The sequence below is a fragment of the Choloepus didactylus genome, chromosome X (genome assembly GCF_015220235.1).
Source record: "Choloepus didactylus isolate mChoDid1 chromosome X, mChoDid1.pri, whole genome shotgun sequence".
Taxonomy (NCBI): Eukaryota; Metazoa; Chordata; class Mammalia; order Pilosa; family Megalonychidae; genus Choloepus; species Choloepus didactylus.
Window position 1 is genome coordinate 144304653 of NC_051334.1, and position 22731 is coordinate 144327383.

The 22731-nt window shown below is 42.5% G+C and overlaps 1 protein-coding gene across 1 annotated transcript in view; it reads right to left on the minus strand.

The window, feature by feature from the left end:
- TMEM255A (transmembrane protein 255A) overlaps nucleotides 1–22731 on the minus strand; it is a 59482-nt gene that overhangs the window by 15809 nt on the left and 20942 nt on the right. Inside the window, exons 5-10 of the mRNA XM_037820889.1 lie at nucleotides 21469–21531; nucleotides 19204–19293; nucleotides 13454–13522; nucleotides 11955–12026; nucleotides 11463–11551; nucleotides 4349–4511 (exon numbers count right to left, since the gene is read on the minus strand). Coding sequence (XP_037676817.1) covers nucleotides 4349–4511; nucleotides 11463–11551; nucleotides 11955–12026; nucleotides 13454–13522; nucleotides 19204–19293; nucleotides 21469–21531 — 546 coding nt within the window. The remainder of the gene's footprint in view (nucleotides 1–4348; nucleotides 4512–11462; nucleotides 11552–11954; nucleotides 12027–13453; nucleotides 13523–19203; nucleotides 19294–21468; nucleotides 21532–22731) is intronic.

The window sequence follows — 22731 nt, forward strand, 5'->3', positions numbered from 1 at the left end:
AGAGGAATAACCACCTTTTAAGATTCATTTCAAACCCTTGTGTCAATAAACACTTCATCAAATATTTCTTTATTAAGATCCTTTTCACAAAGCACCTCCGGTCAGGGAAGGGAAGCATCCTTTTTCCTTTCAGAATCCCACAACTCTGGAAATGGTAGCTCCTGGCTGATTTTATTGAAGGCTGCCAGCTCACAGCTCTTGGCTCCTTTCCTCACTCCCTGGGAATGGCTTCCATCAGACAGCATCCCAGGACCTCTCTTCAGACCCCAGGGAGGAAGCACACCACAAACCACCAAATACATGTGGACCCAGGCCGAGGATTTTGTTAGGCTCACCTGGTTGATATTCTGGGACTTTCTACACCATGTTCTCATTTGAAAGTGATGAAAGTAATGCCTCCTCCCTGGTTGCCACCATCCTATATCTCCACTGGTGTTCTCTTACCTCATGAATCAATATCTGGTCTCCTGATCTCTGCTTTCATTTTCCCCACTGGTCCTTAATTGAGTTGCCAAGTTTGGCTTTGACAATGTTTGGTACTTCCCCTGGTCTCCTTCCTTACTGCTAATGCAGCTCCCAACAGTTGAAAACAATTCACTTTTAATTTTTTTTAATTAAAGCAACTAAACAAAGGAGACAATGTCTGTTAAAGCAGTTGTAGAATCAGAAAGAGCTATCCAAGTGTTAGTATGGGGCAGCTGGTATGGGGCAGAAAGAGCAAAGGCATCTGATAAACTTGGGCTCCACTCCCAGCTCTGCTATTTAGCTCTGGGCAACTTACTTGACCTCTCTTGGCTTGTTTCCTCATCTGGTAAATGGGGATAGTAATTTACCTCACAAGGTAGTAGTATTGGTGGGGACTGAATAAAGTAATTGTGCAAAAGTCCTTTGTAGAGAGTAAAGGACCATTACTGCTACCTATCAGAACAGACCATCAACAAACTCTTTTTCCTGTAGAGATCAAAGGGCAGAGTGAAATTGAGATTCCAGAAATAAACCCATGCATTGATGGTAAATTGATTTTCGACAAGGGTGTTAAGATCAATGAATGGTGAAAGAATAGTCTCTTCAATAAATGGTGCTGGGAAAACTGTACATCCACATGCAAAAGAATGAAGTTGGACACTTAATTCATAACATATACAAAGCTAACTCAAAATGGATCAAAGACACAAATGTAAGAGCTAAAACTATACAACTCTTAGAAGATAACAGAGGGCCAAATCTCCATGACCTTGGATTCAGCAATGGATTCTTAGACACAATATCAAAAGCACAAGCAACAATAGAAAAAATAGATAAATTGGACTTTGAAAAACATTTTAAACATTTGGGATTCAAAGGACACTACTTTCTTGTAGTACAACCCATAATATGGGGGAAAATATGTGCAGATTATATATCTCCTAAGGGTCCAGTATCCAGAACATATAAAGATATCCAACAACTCAACAACAAAAAGACAAAAAAACTGAATTAAAAAATGGACTAAGGACTTGAATAGACATTTCACCAAAGAACTTATACACATGGGCAACAGGCACATGGCAAGATACTCAACATCTTTAGGCATCAGGAAAATGCAAGTCAAACCATAGTGAGGTACCACTTCACTCTCACTGGAATGGATAGAATAAATAAAAAATGAAAATAACAAGTGTTGGTAAGGCAAGAATGTGGAGAGATTGGAACCCTTGTGCATTGCTGATGGGAATGTAAAACGGTGTGGCTGCTGTGGAAAATGGTTTGGTGATTCCTCAAAAAGTTAAACATAGGTTTAACATATGACCCAACAATTCCACTTCTAGATACATACCCCAAATAATTGAAAACAGGGATTCAAACAGATACTTATGAGTGTTCATAGCAGCATTATTCACAAGAGCAAAAAGGCAGAAAGGTAGAAATAACCCAAATGTCTACCAATGGAATTAATGGACAAACAAAAGTGGTATATCCACTCAATGGAATATTATTCAGCCATAAAAAGGAATAAAGTATTGGCACATGCTATAATGCAGATGAATACTCAAAAACATTACATTAAGTGAAAGAAGCCAGACACAAAAGTTCATATATTGTGAGATCCTATTTATCCCATTCAGACAGAGGTGATGGTGCACAACATTGTAAATGTACTAAATACCAATGAATTGTATACTTGAAAATAGTTAATTTTATGCTATATTAATTATACCCTAAAAAATGGAGGAGGCATAGTAAGGGAAAACAGGGGTCTGAAGCTAAGGCTGAAAGCTTGGCAGGGCTGTACTCCTTAGCAAACTAGCTTCCTGTTCCCCTGCTTTCTTCCAACTCCCACAAATTTCTTGAAGATACCCTTTGCCTCTAATCACAGTTCTTTCTGTCATGATGGAAAAGGATTTTATCAGTCCTTCACACTTAGTGATTAACAACTTAAGGTATTAACACCTCTGTAGCATATAAGCTTTCTTCTTTTCTCAATATATTTTGAAAGTGGACAAGAAGAAAGAGGACAATGCCTAACTTAAAGTAAGGAATGTAAAATGGAACTTTCATCACCATGACCTACAGTAGTATCACTGGGGAGGGCAGAAGCCTTGTAGGAACCCCATAAAGCCCACCAAGTAGCCACCACTTACTCCATTTGTGCATCAGAGTGGCTCTGCCACCCAAGCCTGAAAGCTCTAGGAACAATTCAGAGAACACCTAACACACTGCACCAATATCCCATTCTCCTCAACTCCCAACCCCAAGGCAGGGAAGGGAGCTTCTTTCCCAACCAAAGTGACCCAGATTCTACACAATGCCTCTGCTTTCACTTGCCCCCTGGGGAAAGTCTTCAAGAACAAAGGGAAGCCTCAACCCAGAAACAGCTCTCTAACCCCCAAACTCCCTCAGGCACAAATTTACAGGAAATCTTTCTCCTTCCTAAGGCCCCATTTGCACAGATGCTTTCCCTAATCCTTAATCCTTAGGCTTCCTGGAGTGGGAAGAGGGAAGTGGGAATGAGAAACATGTGTATCAAAAAGAGAGAAAAAAGAGAGGCAGCCAGGCAGACCTGGGGTGGGGAAAGAAGGATTTCTCTTGACTTAGGGTCATCAATGGTATCACTCAATCTTTCCAACCAGTCCATCCTGCTGGAGACTTAATACCCAAAAATGCAGAGGTTTTTGTTTTTTTTCCTTGTCTAACTGCACCTTTCATTTTCCATTACTCATCCTTTTAATAATACAGAATCAAATTAAAAACTGCCTTTCAGATTCCTATTTCTCAGGGACCCCACAATGGCTCAAACACAGCCAGGGGCCCAAGGGCTGCCTGCCTCATTTTGGGAGTCAAAGAAAAGCCCCTTTTAGGCACAAAACAATTCTCTGAACAGATGTGGGACATTCCTTTAAGGCAGTGGTAAGCAACCCTGGCAGCAGCTCAGAATCAACTAGCAAGCTTTTAAGAAAATATTGATGCCTGGGCCTCAGTTTAGACTAATCAAATCAGAATTTCTGAGGAGGGGTCATGCATCTGTGTTTTTTGGTTTGTTTGTCTGGTTGGTTGGTTGGTTTTCTTTTTAAGCATCTCAGGTGATTCTAATGTGAAGTCAGGCTGAGAACCATAGCTCTAAAGCTTTCCTTATATAATTAGAGATAAGGTTTTATTAAATCAGCAAATAAATGCTTAGAAATGCTTTAAAAGCAAAGGAAAGGAGGGAGCCTACCATTATGGGGCACCTACTAGTTGCTAGTGTGCCTTCATAGACACAAGCATGAATATAAACAAAGATTTGGAAGGGAGGAAAGGGAATGTGGGAAGGCTGAGGTTGAGGTTGAAGGCAAGACCTGGCAAGCAGCTTAGCCTAGGGCTGGCCCTTCAAATGCAAAATGAAAAGAGCCCAGATGTTCCTTCTGGATAAATCCCAGGATTAAATTCCTGGGAAGGGGGAGACTAGCATTAATTTTACCTATAGCTAAAAAAGCTCTTTCCTTCCTTCTCTTCCAAAGTCTGTTAGGGAGAAAAATTACCCCAAAAGGTTTCTACTAAAACTGCAGGGGGTGGGAGTGAGTATGAAAGGCTATGTTTACATAACCAGTGTGAAAAGAATTGAGAACACCCTTCCCACCTCCATCCCAGATTTTGCTTCAGGGACACAGGTAACCCATGTTAATAAGAAATATTTACAAACTGATGACATTATCTTGCTCTTTCAACTCAAGATGTTTTGAAGACAGCTACATCCTTTACAGAGGTGAGTTCATTCTTGCTTCTGTTTCTTCCCTTCAAAATACAGGTCTCCATTGCCCCCAACCACCTAGCCTGGCCCCCCACCCCCAATAGGAGTCTCTGTGGAATGGGAATTCACTTTCTTCCTTACCATGTCCTTAAAGCCTCCAAGGACAGCAGCAGTGTTGATGCCCAGAAACATGCCAACAATGTTGAGGATGGTGGCAGACCAGAGCAGGTGATAGAGGTGGATAATGTCCTGGCAGCTGCTGACATCGATGTATTCATAGTAGCCACCGGTGATCTCCACCCAACTGGACAGAGGAGAATGCACCTGAGTCAGTCCCCAGGAAGCAGGATCCCTACGGCTTTGGCTACCGTGCAGCTCAGGTGAAAAGACAGGAGGGCAGGTGGGGAACTATCATAAGGGACATCATAGCCATGAATTCACTGAAGGAGCAAGACTCTATAATAAATCAAAGTGTGACTGCTGTTATCCAGAGGAAAAAATCCTACCTGCTAGAGGAACACTTGTTACCAGCACTGACACTAATCCTAGATAGCATATGTTGACACTTGCCATGTTCCAGGCCCTGTGCTAAGCACTTTACATACATGAGTTCCTGAAATCTGTGTTGTCCAATTTGGTAGCTTCTACCACATGGCTATTTAAATCTAAATTAATTAAAATAAAAAAAAAATTTGAGTCCCACCAGCCACATTTCAAGCTCTCAATAGCCACATGTGACTAGTGGCTATTGTATTGGACAGAGCAGATTGTAGAATAGTTCCATCAAAGCAAAAAGCTCCATTGAGCAGTGCTTCAAATCCTTCCAATACCTCTGTGAAGTAGGTACTACCACTGTCCCCATTTTACAGATGAGACTGAAGCACAGTTAGGTTATCAAGCTTGCCCAAGTCATAAGTGGTAGAGCTGGGATCTGAATTCAGGCTTCAAAGACTTCAGTGCCTCCCCTCACAGAACAAAAGAAAAATCAAGCAAGCAAACCTACAAAAGACAATGCCCCAATAAAGAACTAAAGCTGAATTGTTGCACAAAACCAAATTATCACCTCCTTGGAGAGGTCTTCCCTGACCATTCTGTCTAAAGACACACTTGCCCCCTCCCCAGCGCCAATGCTCTCTATCACATTACCCTTCTCTAATTCTTCTGTAGCACTCATTCCTACATGAAAGTATCTTACAGATGTGTCTACTTCATAATTATCTGTCTCCCCAACTTCAATGTGAACTCCATAAGGGCAAGAACTTGTTTTGTTTTGTTCATTCCTATGCTTGACACACAAGTTGGTGCCACGTAAATACCTGATGAATGAATTAAATGAAAGTCCCTGTCCTCCTAGATGTTGCAAACTGGTTTAAAATGTGCCCCCTGGAAGTGACAATAAATCTAAAAACACTGTGGCTCATAACATAAAAGTCACAGCCAAATGCCCTGGCATCAATATGGCTACTACATGTGACTGCCCTTCTGTAAAAGTACTGAAAAAAAATGCAAGGTTTACCTCCAAAATGAATCAGGGAGTGATTATTCACATGAGAGAAAAAACTTTTCAACTTTACACATGAATTTATTTTAGGATTCTTTTAAATCAGTGTTTCTCTGAGGAATTGAAAGCAGTGTAAAGGACAGACTGCATCAGAATCATCCATGTGTGTATCTATGTGTGTTTGCTTGTGTATGTCAGTGTGTTATTTCTATGTGTCTATATATGTCTGTGGGTGTCATCTCTTTGTGTGCGTATGTGTCTTTGAGAAAGAAACTATTAAACATGCAGAGTCATAGGCCCAGCATCAGTGAATCTGGTAGAATCCTGGGGCGGGGTTCAGCAATCTGAGTGAAGAAGCTCACTAATGTTTGAGATCCACTGTTTCAAATAGTAAGCTTCCATAATGGAATTTTAAGTGTGTTTCAATTCATCAGAATTTGAATTGGGTTTCAGTATTTTCAGGAACATAGCTGAAGAGACAATCCATAAGCATACATTAAGTGTCTCCTGTTAGATTTAACTGTGCTAGGTCCTAGGGATGGGGCCAGGAGGAAACACAAATTACTCACTGCCCAAAGAAGGCACAGCTTTACAAGCACTATCCCCTGAAATGTGTGGGCCTGAGTAAGGGTGAGTGTGGGGTGGCAGGGGCTTGGAGTCAGCTTCTGGCTTCCTCCAAATTATCTTTACCTACCCCATAATACACTCAGGGCAGGCTGGTAATATACAGAGATAGGCAGTATAGCATTGCAGACTCTGGAGTGAGACTGCCTTTGAATCCAGGCTCTGTCACTTATTTGCTGTCTGACCCTGAGTAATTTTCTTAACCTCTCTAAACCTAGGAATTTAATGAGAGAAGGCATGAAAGCAGTGCCCCAACACATAATACACCCCCACCCCCTGCTTCCTAAAAACACGTAGCTATATTTTCTCGCCTCTAAGAACCAGCCTCTGGCAACATGTTTCAAACCTTTGAATTCTATTCTTAAAGGTATTAATGCTTTAAAGACACAGACCACAACACAGGGCTAGGTCAGCAGTTAGTTTAAAGATATTCAATAGTTTTAGAGAATATATGTTTGGTTTCAGTTTGAGTGGGTTCAGCTGCTACTTAAATTTTTTTAACTGAATCATGAAGCAAAAGAAATATTTCAATATCGTTCAGAGTTCAGCAAATTAATGTGGTTCATTTCTGTTTGAGATTAATTATTCAACTTGGTTCCATTTCTGGGCAGATCTTTGTCTGAAACCCCATCTTTTGCATTCCCACTAGTCCCACCCATAACACCTTAAGCCTCTGTAACTGCAAGGCTGTCCTGCCAGACCCTACCACTGCTAGATTAATCTTCCTAAAACATTTTTTAACTATGTCATTCATTTACTCAAAATCCTCCCATGGTTCTCCATCACCTTCAGGAAAAAATTCCTCTGTCTGGTGTTTCAAGGCCCATCATAATCTGGCCCCCAAATGGAGTCCTCACTCTAGCCAACCTGGGATCCTCAAAAGCCCCAAACTGGCTGTGCTGGGTACTAATTCCAAACTTTGCTCAGATTTCTCCCCATTCATATAAGGTACTGCCCTCTGTTCTCTGCTTGTCCTAATCTGTTCTGCTGCTCAAAGCTTCAATATCTACTTCTTCTAGTGCCTGCTTCAAGGACTCCAGTGCCCATTCATTAACTTTTCCCTGAACTCCCCCAGCCTCAGAGAGTCTGTTCCTTCTAATTGGGCATGCTGCATCTGTCAATCATTTAGCTATTCATTTACTCCAGTATTTATTGAGAGTCTACCCAGTGCTGAGTAATGTGCTGAGTGCTGAAGCTACTGCCAAGGCCAAAGTGGACATGGTGTGTGTGTTCAGATTGTAACTTCTTGAAGGTAAGGGTTATCTCTTATGTTTCTTTTATGTCTCCCTCACTGCCCAACACAGTGGTGGAAAAATTATAGGTCACCAATAAATACTTGGTGAATGAATAACTGAGTTCAAAGATGGATCATTACATTGATCATGAGATCAGTTGCTCAATATGGGCTTTTGCTCTCTTTCTCTCAACTGGCTGGGTATGCCTGGAGAAATAGATATTCTCTTTGTATTTCTGTCCACTTTTAACAAAGTAGGAGGCAGCAGGGCTAGGAAAAGGCAGGATGGCATCCTTCTGTCTTTAATAGGGGCCCAGAACCATCCACCCACTCTTGGTAGGCAGGCAGTCCCAATGGAGAGCCTCTGTGCCTATCTCGCTCATTGAATGTATTCTATATATGCATTTAAGCCACTATACCCCCACCCCCCTTGATAAATTGAGCTCATTAAGGGCAAAACTATGTCTTATTGATTCCTATTCTTCTATTTTGTAGAGAAGTCCCTGGCATATAGTAGGACCTCAATAAATGTTTGTCAACAGAAAAGAATAAATGGAAGTAAGCTTTCTTCTTTCATTTTATTACCAGATGAAGTATTTCACAAACCACCCCATTTCCTTTACATTACTCACTAAAACTGGTGATATTCACTTGTCTTCTTTAAGGGTAAGTAAGTAGATGAAAGCCTGAAATATTCTGAAAAGCAGCTGCTGAGGGACTGTGTCCTAGAGAAAGCCACCTTCCTGCACAAGGCTAAATTGAATAATCTATGTTTGGTATTAAAACCTCACCATTCCTGACATCAAAGGAGGTCTGTGGGTTCAAGGGGACAGTAGAAACTCTGTTTCTGTAGCACTGTACAAATGACTGCCTAATGTTTTTGTTCCCACTTTTCTTTCCCTTGGCCTCCTTTCCAGGAAATGGACTGGAGGAGCTGGCAATTGATTAAAAATAGGCCTCATGTGAGGAAAACAAATATGCATTTGGCAAAATTAAGGTCTCCAAGCCTCAGTATGCTTGTTGCTAGCTATATTTAGGCCTTGAGTTTAGGTCTCTTTGAGGTGGGTTGGAAAATATCTCACATCAGAGAAAATCTTTTCCCTCTATTGTGGGATCATCACCTCTGAAGCCTCATGGCATTGCTTTATGACTTAGTGGGACTGTTTCCTGATGAAAAGCTGAAGCAAGGCCTTTTCTATTGGCTTTGCCCATGGCATCGTAGCACTACACACCTAGCAAAGGGCTCTGAGAGATACCTGGACCTGGTCTCCAAATATCGGGCAGGTGAAAACCATTTTCAGGCTTCAGGGGCAGTGTCCTATGATCCCTCTGAGTTCATAGCCCAATATTTTATTTACCTGGTGAAAAGGGAGTTGTCTTTTACTCCCTTCTAAACAAATGCCACTCCCTTTTCATTAACTTTTCACTCATGCCTCGCCCTGTGCTGGGGCATGGAGGTGGGGATATAGATAAGATTAAGGGATGTTCCCTGCCCTTAGGGAGCCTATAGATTAGCACATCTCACAAAATTCCTTTAGAGCCTTATAGACAATGCTAGTATAATTTGCTTTAAGAACGTGAGAAAGCCCGTTATTATGAAGTTCAGATTGACAGGAAGATAAACTAGGCTTGAGTCTCCACTTTCAAAAAAAATTACCTAAGGGCTCAGCTAAATGGAATTTAAAATAGGATTTAGCTTATTCAAACCTTTTTAGGAGCACACCTATATGCACAGAGAGAGGCGTGTCTGCAAGGAACCACATCTTAGCCCTCTTCTCTTCTGCATCTCAGGCCCAGTTGGCCAGTTCCCAGTAATCCCTCTACCCCAGGAGGCTATGAAATGCCAAGGGAGTAGGCCAGAGGAGAGGGAGGAGAGCAGCAAGGAGAAGGGAAGAGCATGGCAAAAAGGAGGAATAGAAGAAGAGGGAAGAGATAGAGAAAGAGCAGGGGATGGAGGGATAAGGAGAGGCAAGAGGACAGAGAGCAATATAACCTCAATTCCCCTAGAATGTATTTTACATTCCTTTGATCATTTTTGGAAGGATGGATGCAGGAAGTACCATTACAGTCCGCTCTCAATGACTGCTGCTAAAGAGGGAAGTCCTTTACAAGTGTTTGTTATGGTTACAACATGAATACTTGACACCCTCATCCATTATCCCCAAACCTCATTTGAGTCTTTAAGTTTCCAAAAGACCACCAAACCTTTCAACAAGGTGAGACTAGTGCTAGCAGAGTAGATAGAAGGCTGGTATGAGTTCTGCTCCCTCTCCTCTCTGCCTCCAGCCTGTCAGATCTTAATCCTCAAACCAGAGAAATGGGCCCCAGAATACCCAGCGTAGGGAATGTGAGTGAGGAGGGGGTTAGCTCCATGCAGTCCCCCTCTGCTGCCCCCTCCCTTACTCTCTCCCTCCCCTGACCCTCAGCACTCCTGCACTGAGAATTTGAAGAAACCATGTGCATGGGCAGGCACTCGCTGACACACCCTACATAGAGGGGTTTTCACTCATGCTCTATGTCACCTGCTCACACATTCTTGTCAATTCCACCTTCTGAACTGCTCACAAATCTATTCCCTTCTTTTCAATGTCCCCAAACCAACTTAATCTAGGCTGCATTCTCTTTGGCTTTCTAGCTGCCTCTACTCTCCACCCACTCAAATCTTCCATGCTGCACCATTCAATGGCTCCCAGTTACCTACAGGGTCAAGTCAAAAGTCCTTCCTATGGCCTATGGGCTCTCCAAGATCTGGCCTCTGGCCACAGCTCTGCCATCATCTCCCACCACACCTTCTGTAACTATCCCTACTCCCCACCTCCTGACAATTACCTGAAATACCTTCCCCACCTCTATCCCTTTTTGGTTTCTCTTAACTCCATACTCATCCTTTAAATCTCAGCCCCCAAATCCCCTCCTCCTTGACATTGCCACCCCCCCCACTGCCACTGCATCTGAAAATTTGACTTCTGTAAGAATTCATCCATTGACTCCCACTGCACTTAATCGTACCATATTGCAATCAATTGTTCACATGTCTACTAGTTTTGGTGAGCTCCTCAATGGCAGTCTCTGTATTCCTATCACTGAAATATGTTTTGAAAGAAAGAATAAATGATGTTTTAGCAATTGGAAGGTAGAGACCCAGAGTGGTTGTAGCCGAACTAGCACCAAGCCTGCTCCTGCCTCAGGGCTTTTGCATTTGCTCTTGCAGCTGCTTAAAATACTCTTTTTTTCCAGCTATCTTCTTGGGTTGTCTTCTTGCTCTGTTTGAGTCTCTGCACAAAATGTTACCTTCTCACAGAGGCCTTCCCTGACTACTCTACCTAACACAGCACCCTCCTCTCACCTCATCACCATCTATCTTCAAAGCTCTGATTACCACCTGGCATTATATTACATATGTTTGTGTATTTATTGACTCTCTCCCCCACTAAAATATAAGCTCCACAAAGGCAAGGACTTTGTTTATTCACTGCTGAATCTCCAGGGTCTACAATAGGGTCAGACACAGAGAAGGTGTCAATAACTATTTGTCAAATGTTGTTGAACTTGACTCAGACAGAGCTGGATTCAAATCCTACCTGTACCATTTTGAAGCTCTGTGTGACCTTGGGCTAGTCATCTGTTTCTTCTAAGCCTTACTCTCCACCTCTGTAAAATGGGGATAATAATTCTACATACCTCATAGGTAAGGATTAAAAGAGATCAAGTGTGTGAAAGTACTTAGCATGGTGCTTGGCACCGAGAAGGCAGATAATGCTTAAGTTTGGTTACAGGCCAATGTCTTGTACTTCTCCGATCCCTACCGTGCACTCCCTCCCCACCCCCTACCTCAGCCCTTCTAGTGTTCTTCTCAGCCAAATCATTATTCCTGTGCCTGGGGGCTCAACACTTACTTGCCACAGTTGTAGAGGTCACAGCAAAAGCAGGTGTTGCCCCTGATGCGAGGAGTGCAGAATCCACAGCTGAGGTGAGGGCAGTTCACCTGAGGGCAGACAACAGTGAGGAGATGAGCTGGCAGTGGGTGGGAGGCAGGACTCTCTGGGTTGGAAATGCAAGTTTTAGTGACTGACGGAGACAGTAAAGATGGCTGTGAAATGAACACACCAATGCATGGAAGGGATGGGGCTGATCAGGCGGCTGGTTGAGCTTGTGCATGAGACAAGTCATTGTGGAGTTGGGCTTGTGTCCAGCCTCAGCCACAACCCTCAGTGCCCCATCCCTGAAGAGTAGAGATGGAGAGAAAGGACAGACAGAGGACAGAAGAACAAACGGATGGTAGAAAATGAGGATAAGAGGGAAGGGGAAATCAGGGTACAGGAGGAAAGAGGATTGGGTAGGAAGGAAGACAGAGGGGCCATCACATACACTCTGAAGTACAATAGTACCTCTCTAGCTGCCTGGGTAAGGTTCCTCATAACCCTCGTGGAAGGAGAATTTTTGGTTGAGGAACTTCTGACCTTATATAGGAAAAATATGGTTATGGGGACCAGGGTTAAAAGTGGAAACTATGGAAGCATTGTTAATATTTTTACAGTCACCAAATTAACACAACAAAGTGATCACAGCAAAATCAAGAGAACAGCAATGACATTTGATACATGTTGAGTTCGCAAAACAATTTTTTTTAAATTAAAACATTTAATTTACATTTACTATCTTTTGTTTGCAAGAAAATCTCCAGGCTCTCTCCCCACTACAGATGCAATGAAGTGTTTAGAAACTTCTTTTGTCTTGTATTCATAGGAAACAGGCACTTTTTTCTATATTGGGTCCTTCACCCAAATATTCACTGCCTGATAAGCTGCTGGCCACATACACATTTCCACTCCTCCCTTCTTATGTGAGGATAGTTAGAAAAATGCTAAACTTGTTATTTGGGAGGAGAAAAGGGAGACAAGTGGATGGCAGAGTCACAACAGAATGCCACGATGCCTATGTAGCAGAGCCATCACTTTACCTAACTCCAAGGGCACCATTCACACCATATTTTATGTAAAATGGCTTACCCTAAAGTTATGTAATGCAGTGGCCATTTTACATCCACTTGCCTCCTCTTTCTCTTCCCAATCACAAATTTACCATTTTACTGACTATTCTTGGCAGGATTCACTTTCAATATAAAACTAATAGAGTACCAAATTGTCAAGGTTTCTGGAAGCATATGGTAGAAATTCATATAAAGGGACCTCTCATTTGGAGAGGGATTATTGTGTATTGAAATGAAAGCCGTCCAAAAGTGACCTGAAACCATCACTGCCCATAGCATCTAGTTCTTCCTGGGAAGATATGTTGCACAAATATGGGTCAGGACAGATACTTTCAAGGTACTCACCCAAACATGATTAAGCGGACCTCTTGGAGATGTAGTAAAAGGGACCAGCCTGACAGTCTAAGCCTCCCTAGAACCTCAATATGACCAGACTTCTCAATTACCCTTGTTTGGCCTCCAGACCCCTCCCACGTGTGGGACATAGGCCCCACCTTCCTAGCCCAGGCTTTAATGCCTTTGTGGGGCTCTCGCTTCCAGCTGGGCTCCAAGTCCAGGCAATTGACCCATCATCCACAGAGATGGGGGATGGCATGCTCTGTGGCCTCTGTACTCTCATCTGTCCTTCTTGGAATCAAAGCCATACACTGGGAGGCTGCTGGCTAGGGTCAGAAGTACAGCCCAGAGCCATGGAACACAGTAAATTTGATTATGCCTCTTGAGGATCCAACCTATAACCATGACCTCATTAGCACTGTGCTCTGACCTACTGGACAAATTGGCTATATCTCCTGGCAGCAAGCCTTAGGCGCATGAAAAGGAGTAAAAGAAAGGAGGTTTCAGGCAGAACAGGAGACTTAACCAGGAAGCAAGACATGCAGCTCCATTCTAGCTCACCTCCTCAGCTTCTTTCTGGGATGTCTTGGGGACATAGTGGCACCGGTTAGCGTAGAGTGGTTTCAGATCCTTGAAAGGGAAACACCAAACCAAAAGGGTTTTGGCTTTGGAAAATAAAAGAGCAGGTGCTCTAGTAATAAAAGATTTGAACAGACACACACACACACACACACACACACACACACACACACACACATCAGAACAGGCAGTGGGTTGAATTAATTTATGAAAGTTGCCTATCTAGAGAGTCTGAGAACCTGAAGAGCAGACAAAAATGCTATAATAAACGGTTTTCTGTTGGGCCACTTGGTTAATGAGAAATTAGGAAAGTGATTGACAAATGGGTTTCTTGGCATTTCCTCTCTGGTTTTCTTTTACTTTTGGTCTTTGTGTTCTTGCAAAGAGTCCCCAAGGAATAAGACTCAAAACTCCAGGTTATTGCAACATCACACTGTCAAACAGAGGGAGCCCAGCTCCAACGGTGCTGTCTAATTATCACCCGGGGACAGGGCTAGGGCAGACTGACATGTACTCTCTGCTGTCATTTCCACAGTTTTCTCAGGAGGAAAAGCTCAGGAAGCAAGCCCCAGGAGTACAGGCAGCTACTGAGACTGCTGTAGACTTCAACTCAACTGAACTGTGAGCCATTTTCACTCAACCACACAGCTTAGATAAGGATGGTAAACTCCAAAAATACTGCTAAAGGCCAGAGAACTAGCATGGGGCTCAAGGACAGCTGATTCACCCTGCTGGCTTGGCCAGCTTCCTGGTGAGGGAGTTCTCAGGCATAGGGGTTGGGGTGTGTGCCAGTTTGAAACTGTTATGGACCTCAGAAGAGCCATGATCTTTTAATCCAGTCTTGTTGGGTGGAACTTTTTGATTGAATGTTTCCATGGAGATGTGACCCACCCACCTATGGGGGAGACCTTTTTATTAGATTATTTCCATGGAGGTGTGGACCCCACCCATTCAGGGTGGGTCTTAATTAGATCAATGGAATCCTTAAGAGAGCTCACAGAGAAGAGAAGCTCAGAGAAGCTGAGAGAGACATTTTGGAGAGAAGTTAAGTTATGTTTGCCCCTAGGAGAAGCTAAGAGCCGACAGACCCAGATGCTTCAAAATGCAGACAGGAAGACATTTGGAGATGCTAAGCTAAGAGATGAAGCCCAGAGTTTGCCCCAGCTAAGCTAAGAGAGGACCCCCAGGAAATTAGAGAGAAATGCCCTGGGAGAACAAGCAAGAATGCCCAGGAGCTGAGAGAGAGAAGCTAAGACAGACAGAAGCCCAAAGACATTTTGGAGAAAGCCATTTTGAAACCAAAACCTGGGAGCAAAGGACCAGCAGACACCAGCCACATGCCTTCCCATATGACAGAGGTGTTCCGGATGCTATCAGCCATTCATCAGTGATGGTATCCTCTTGTTGATGCCTTAGTTTGGACACTTTTATGGCTTCAGAACTGTAAATTTATAACCTAATAAATCCCTTGTTAAAAGCCAATCCATTTCTGGTATTTTACATAACAACAGTTTTAGCAAACTGGTATAGGGTGGAACAGGCAGAGACAAGCTAGGGATGCCTGGAAGCTTGGGGGCAGGGGATGCTCTTCACTTTCAGGCCTAATGCTAAACATGCCCTTAGTGGTAGGGGGCTATTGCCAAAGGCAGGTTAGGACAGGACAAGTAGTATCTGCAAACTGACCTTAGGGGGTTGGCAGAAGTGCCCTTGCAGAGGGTCTTTGTCTATTGCGCCCCTCCTCCTACCACCACTTCTCTCACTATTTCCAACAATCCTGGTAGGTACAGGCACCCAAGTGCCTCCTGCCTCCTAGCCCACAACCCTACCTAAGACTTTGCATCAGCTACTTATGCATGAATCTCCTGGCTGCTCAGAGTTCTAAAATCGCATTGCCCTGTTGGTTTAGTCTGAAGTCAGGCTGGAAAGGAATGAGATTTCTCAAGCTCACACCTGGCAGAGTTTGTTTTCTACGTTTTGGTAATGTCAGAAGTCACTATTATCCTGCTGGAAGGGGAAGTTCGATGTGCTGGTCATAGACCTCCTGACCTCCTTGCTTGGCAAAAAGCATTCAGCCACTAACTACCCTAAATAAAGACAAACATATATGATGGTTGCTCATTTGCTGATTCTGCCTGCTATTCTGCACTGAGGCCCCAGAGGAGGAATAAGCCCAGGCAAATGGGAGGTGGGGAAAGGTCACTCAGACAGGGTTCTGGAGGAATACCAACTACAGAGTCAAGGGGTAAAAATGGAAATAGCTTTATTTTGAATGTCTACTCTGTGCCAGGCCCTCTATAGGGCATGCTTATGTCCATTATTTCATTTCATTCTCACATTAACCCTGAGAAATAGGTTACTATTATATCCATTTGGTAGAGGAGGAAACTAGCACAAGAAGGTGGAGTGACTTTCTCAGCTAGTTGTGGCTAGATGAGAGAGGGGAAGGATGTGTGAGACAAGAGAGAGAAGGAATGAGATGCATGTAGAGGGGTGTGCAAGAAGGTAGGTCTTGAGGGGAAGCTCATATTCAACCAAGCCAAAGGATCAGGGTAAGATAATATTAATGGGCCTCAACAACAGGAAAGGCTGGCTCTAACCCACTGAAGGGGTGATAGGGTTCAAATGTGCCTTTCATTTAAGTTGGCTAATGGCTATCACCATAGATTAATAAAGCCTCCTTCCTCAAAACTCTATGGGTGTCAGTTGTCACTGACAGATATCTTAGGACAGGTACATTGTAAGCAAAAACGTTTTCTTAAAAATTTATCCAGCCTTATCCCAACCCTCCAAACCAAATGTTACACTGCAGGCTACTGAACTGCAGGAGGTACAGAGGGCCTTGAGTCAGAGGTAGGGAGGTGGTCATTAAGAGAAACTTCCAGGAAATATAATTTGGATTTTTGCCTATTCCCTTTGATTGAAGTCAGTGATCAAAAACTAGCAGAGTCAGGGAAATGCAAATAAAATCCATAATGAATTATTACATCATACCCACTAGGATGGCTATAATTAAAAAGTCAGATATAACAAGTGTTGGTGAAGATGTGGAAAAATCAGACTCCTCATACACTGCTGGTAGGACTATAAAAATGGTGTGGCCACTTTGGGAAACAGTCTGGCAGTTTCTCAAATGATTAAAATGATAGAGTTATCATATAACCCAGGCATTCCATTCCTAAGTATATACCCAAGGGAAATGAAAACATGCCTATACAAAGACTTGTAAATAAACGTTTATAGCAGCATTATTCATAATAGCCAAAAGGCAGAAATAACTCAAATGTCCACCAACTGATGAATGGATAAAAAAAATGTGGTATATCCATAAAAAGGAATATTATTCGGCTATAAAAAGAATGACATACTGATTCATGCTACAATTTGGAAGAACCTTGAAAACAGCATGCTAAGTAAAAGAAGCCACTCACAAAGGACTATATATTATATTAATTCATTGATACGAAATGTCCAGAATAGGGAAATCTATTTTGAAAGAAAGCAGATTAGTGGTTGCTTAGGGCTAGGAAGAATTGGAGGAAAGGAAGGAATAGCTAAAAGGTATAGGTTTGCTTTTTGAGGTGATGAATGTTCTAAAATTGACTGTGGCAATGGTTTTACATATCTGTGACTATGTTAAAAACCACTGAATTGTAGACTTTAAATGGGTGAATTGTATGGTATGTGAATTATATCTCAATAAACCTGTTTTAAAAAGTTAAGAATGGGAGGAGGTGGAAAAAGGAGGAAACCATTTTAGCGCATGATGCCATCAAAATCTACTGTGGGCTTCTCAACCACTGCCATGGAGGTTGCCCCAAAGTGCCTGCTTGTCAAATGGGAATAATAATGCCTGCCCTACATATCTCACAGGATTTCTGTGGGTCTCAAATGAGATAATAGATGTGAAAGTACATTGAAAAGCTAAATGCACTACAGAAAAAGAAGACCTGTTGTTATTAAGATGGCTCCTGTTGAATATAAAATAGCATGAATACTATGATTGACTGCAACAGTGCCACAAAAATAGGCATATGCTCAGAGGGTAGTATGCAAAAATGAAAAGAATTGCTACACTAGGGTGGTGCAATTATGGATGTTAGAAGTTACTTACATGTTATTTGCCTTTTTCAGAAGAAAAAGAAAAAGACAGCTGCTTTCAGCTGAGGTCAGAAGGGATAGGTCTGAGATAAGGGCCTACATTTATATTCCTGGCCCTGAAAGAAAATCAGGCAAAGGATCTCTCTCTCCCACTCCATATTTTGCCCCCTGCGTAGAAATTATTTCCTGAGATGCCATTTCAGAAGCTGTACGCAAGGTTTCCTCTTATCTTGGCAACTGAGGGACCAACTCTTCTGTCTGGGAAGAGGGTCCAAGAATGGGAGGGTCAGAATTGAAATAATACTGTCTCAAATTATCCTTCCCCAGATCCAACTACACCCAAGACATTCCCTCAGGGTGACCTTAACAATTAGCCAGTGGCTGAAATGAAATACACAATCATTTGATCCAGAGAATATTCTGACAATACAATTTTGCTCCAATTCAATTGTTTTATAAAACATAACTTCCATTCAGTTCATGGGATGCTTTCATTTTCCATGTTAGTTCAGGTTTCAAAAATGAATAGTTGGGTCTGTTCTGGGATCTCTGCTAGTTGCTGTGGCTTACTCTTGATTTTGGTTTGTGGGCCAGATCAGAGATACATTATGACTTCCTGGGGCCTAGGCCCTTCTGCCTTTGTGGGCCTCTTCATCCATTAAAACAATATTAAAATTTATGTATTTTCATTATGCTCTATAACTGCATTGGTATAAAGACAAATATATTTACATTACATGTTTAAACTTTTTTTCCAGACCAAAAACTCAATGTTTTTCTTCTGATTTGAAAACGAAGTGATAACATTTTCGTGGACCCCTAGAAGTATTATGGGTCCTAGGTACTATACCTCCTGTAGCTAATGGATAAGTTGGCCCTAGCTAAGATGTCTGAAATAGTATGAAGTGGAATGCACTGAAAGAGGGGCAAGAGTGCCTATAGAAAACCAAATGAGAATGCCCTTAGTCCCAGGTCTGCCAGAGAAGGAGCACAAGTTTGGGCTTCAGGAGTAAAACAGTCCTAAATCAAGGTATGGCTTCTCCAGAGGCCTGGGCTCTGAGTGAAAGCTTCTAGTTCTGGGGCTTTCTCTGGACCCCCAATCACATCACTGCTCTCCAACCACTTTTGTAGGGACAGCAAAGTTCATGAATCTAGGAAATGGTGACTCTGACTTCCCAGTCTGCTCTTGTTGCTGTGGAAGGGGAGACTGGCCACTGAAACCTTGAAGACTCAAGAAGTACGTGATTTCCAGCTGCTCTCTCCCTTCCCTTCTACTCCAACATACCATATTTGTTCTGAGTTCTAAGCCATTCCACTGACTTCAATGTCTGCCTTTCCAAATTTTATCCATACTTCAAAGGCCTAGCTCCAGGCCCACCTCCACTGAGAAGTTTTCTCTGACCTCTGGAATCCATGAGAAACTACAAAGGCACTTAATGTTTGTACCTGTCAGTTTAGACCCAGTTCTCTAAAAGCCTATGTAGCCATCCGTGTCCTCATCTTGACTATAAGCTCCTTGGAACAGGGACTCTGTCTTCTCCCTCTTCTGAGCACTAATGGCACTTATGACCATGCTGACCATCCAGCAGGCACTCAACGAAGCCTTGCTTAAATCTAGAATTAAAAATACTCACAATATGTCTGGCAGCAAAGACTCCATGGACTATAGCACAACAAAAAGCAGCAATCACACCGAAGCTTATAAAGACGATAGAAGCCACCAGCTGTGGAGGAAATAAAACAAAAGTGTCAGCCTTCCATTCCTCCTCCTTTGGAGACTAGGCAATCTCCAACAGACTGCCAGCCAATGTAGAACTCTGGCCTACCTCCCCATGGAGATGCTCTTTCTAGTAAGGAAGGATGAGTGGCAGGGTGGGTGGAGTGGGGGAAGAGGGGAAAAGCAGAGAAGAAGGGGTCAATGAAGCATTTTTTTACATTTTCAGAGAAAGCCGAGAAATTCATTCTGTGAGCACCAAATGAAGAGGAGGCTTGCTGCTGTTGAGTATGCTGTCCACGAAGGAATTCGAGTGTGTGGCTCTTCCATCCTCAGACTTAGAAAGGTGTTGGACCTTTGACATCGTGTAGTCCATCCCCCTATTTCATTTATCTGGAAACTAAGGCACCAGAGGGGGAGTGGTGTGCCTAGGGTCACCCTCTAATCTATGAAAAAGCCTGGTGCCTGCTGAATCCTAGTCCAGTGTTCTTTCCAACCACTCACACTGCTACTCAATGGTGCAGGGGGCACTGATAAAGATAGGAATGATTCTGAGGCCCTGCACAACCTTACATGGCCTTCTGAATCATTGAAGAAAAAGGACATTAAATTTATGAAGACTTAAATGTCAAGGGCATCTTACAGTGGTTGAATTCTCTGAAACTGATCAACTCTGTGAGTTATATATGGAAACTTATTTCAAGTAAAAAAATATTTGCTTGACCCAAACTGCCCTATTCTCTGATCATGTTAGATAGAAATTTTCCTAATAAGTTGTCCTCCATACACAAAGGTGGTAGTACAACCCAATGTGGGTGGTGGGTCTTTCCAAGGGGCTGGATAGCTGCTCTCTGAGCCCACATTCAACAGTGCAGACATTCAGAACAAGAAGGAATCAGTGTTTTTTCTTCCTTAAGATGTTTGGGGGGAAAGAGGGAAAAATAAATGATATCCAGGAAGAAGGAGGAAATCAAAGTCAAGTCACCCTGGGATTCTCCTAGCTCAACAGGCTAGGAAGATATGCTGATCTCTTTTGGGATTTGTTCAGAAACCTCTCCCCATAAATGTACTTCACAGCACTGCAGAGAATTGGTAAATAATGGATGAACGATTTCATGAAATTGGCATTACTAGCTATACTATGATAAGCTCTACAATTAAAACGCCCCCATTATTTTGAATAATTTAAGCCCAAAGTGCAAACACAACTGGCAGAGGGAGAGTCCAGGTAAAATGAAAGAAGAAAACTACTAGAACTCCCCTGAGGGTGATTCTCCACATTGCTGGGGGAGAATATATGGTTCGAGTTCTCTGTCCCAGGAGATATTACATTATCTGATTAAACTTATCAAAGTTGTATTGCCACAGAGATTTGTCCAGGGGAAGCCTAATCAGTCTAACATCTGACCACTCACCAGGCATCTTGATTTACAAGCCTATAAAACTGTAAAATGCTTGCAATTCAGTCTGTACCTTCTTCCCTTGTCCTCTGGGATACCTTCTCAGACTGAGACAGGAAAATACAACAGCTTGTCCATGTGGGCCCCCATTAGGACCTGGAACTTTCTAAGCGCCACCTCCTGTTTTATACTTATCCTTTTTTTCACATTTACAACATACTTAGCTTTGAACTATGGGTAATGGAAATACCTCAGGTTGGTTTCACAATTTTATTTTGTCTTCTGTGTGCCCCCAGTACATTTGTTCTCTTAATCAAAGCCTCCTAGATTGTAATCTCTTAAAAGGAAGGAACCGTCTGTGAAAACTTCCCCCAAAGATTATGCATCAGAAAGCAAGATGTCAATGAAGGTCACTAATAATCCAGGGCTGCAGCAACATAAATCACAGAAGCAAAGGCATTCTAGGCGAGGACAATAGCTTGACCCTAGGGCTGGAGAACTCCTTTGGGAGTGAGGAAGAAAGCAAAGGGCAACATCCATGATATTCTATCCCCATGGCTTAAGGAGACTGGCTAGCCCACTGAAGGAACATCAGGCAAGATGAGAACAAATCATGTCCCACAGGGTCACTGTAAAACAAATTCCCTGTGGGCTTAGGCAAAAAGGCAAAGGAGTAGTTTCTTTTGTGGCCTAATTTGGACAACCTTAAGAAATATGTTACTTACTCATATAAATGTTGAGCTTCTTCAGATGAACAACTTGATTCTACAGTGATGAAAACTTACCATCTGTTGTTTGTTCTCAACAAGGTTTGATCCGATGATTCCAAGGAATGATCCAAAGCCAAGCTACAAAGCAACATGGCGCACATAGCATGTGGGAAACGGTCGGCCTGACCACACAAATATTCCATTTCCTGGTGTAGCATAATGGAAAATAACTGGGGTACAGATGCTAAAGCTGCATGCAGTTATTACTTATATAAATACAGCATGTACAATAAAAGAATTTCCCCCCATAATTTGCCAATTATTCCTTTTAGATATGACTCACACCTAAAAAGAAACTCACGTGCCCAGAAACTAAAGGTAATGGCAACCATACTTTTTCAGAGCCTGCCTATTTCAATTTCAATATCCATCACCTAAAATGTGACTGGTGAGTCAGTAAGAGACATATAATGATGAAAAGCATGTGCTATAGTCTAACCTTTATCTTTTTTTGAAAAGAGTTCTTCCACTCTTCCACTCTGATGCATGGATTACAAAATAAAGTTTTCCAATAGCATTTTTTGATGCATCTAGCACACTAATCAAACCCAGGAAGTACTTTAGAAATCAGTAAGCACCTTAACCCAGACTAAAACAAAGAAAAGGAAAAAACAGAATTTTTTGAAAGCCTTTATTTGTGGTTGGCCCACTGCAATTTATGTCAGCACTTATTCACCTCTTCTTCCATCTCTGCTTCATTTATGGCAGAAAGCATTCATTAAAGGGTGAACAGAAATGGCATTGTAAAACCCTGAAAAAACAACTTCCATGTCCAAGTGGCTGGGATTATGGCTTGATGTAGCAGATCCCTGCCCTCTCAGCTCTGCTGTAAGTGGACTGAGTTTGCCAGTCTCAGCTGAAAATGATGACTAACTGATAGATGGTGATGGAGATGGAAACTGAAGAAGTAAAAAGTGGTAAGAATGCACCAATAAATCTTAACACAAGTTCAGCAATATAGTTACATTTCTCTTTAGCCTCACTAATGGTCTGGGTTTCCATCTGCAGCCTTACCCTTGGCTCACAGGGGCACCTCTATTTCAGTCCAAAGCCCCCAAGCCTGGTAAGGGGTGCCTTACAGCTGGGCTTGGAAATCTAATGGACCCACGGGCTGGGCAGGAGCTTGATGGAGCAGTGTAGGGGGACTGGGTAGTTATCACACAAGCCCAAGAATGAAAGAGAATGAAGGGAAGGGATGAATATGAACTTCACAGATCCCATTCTGCAGGGCTGCTCTGTCAGCAACTCCTTTTGGGAAGTAGAAGCTGAAGTGCATGA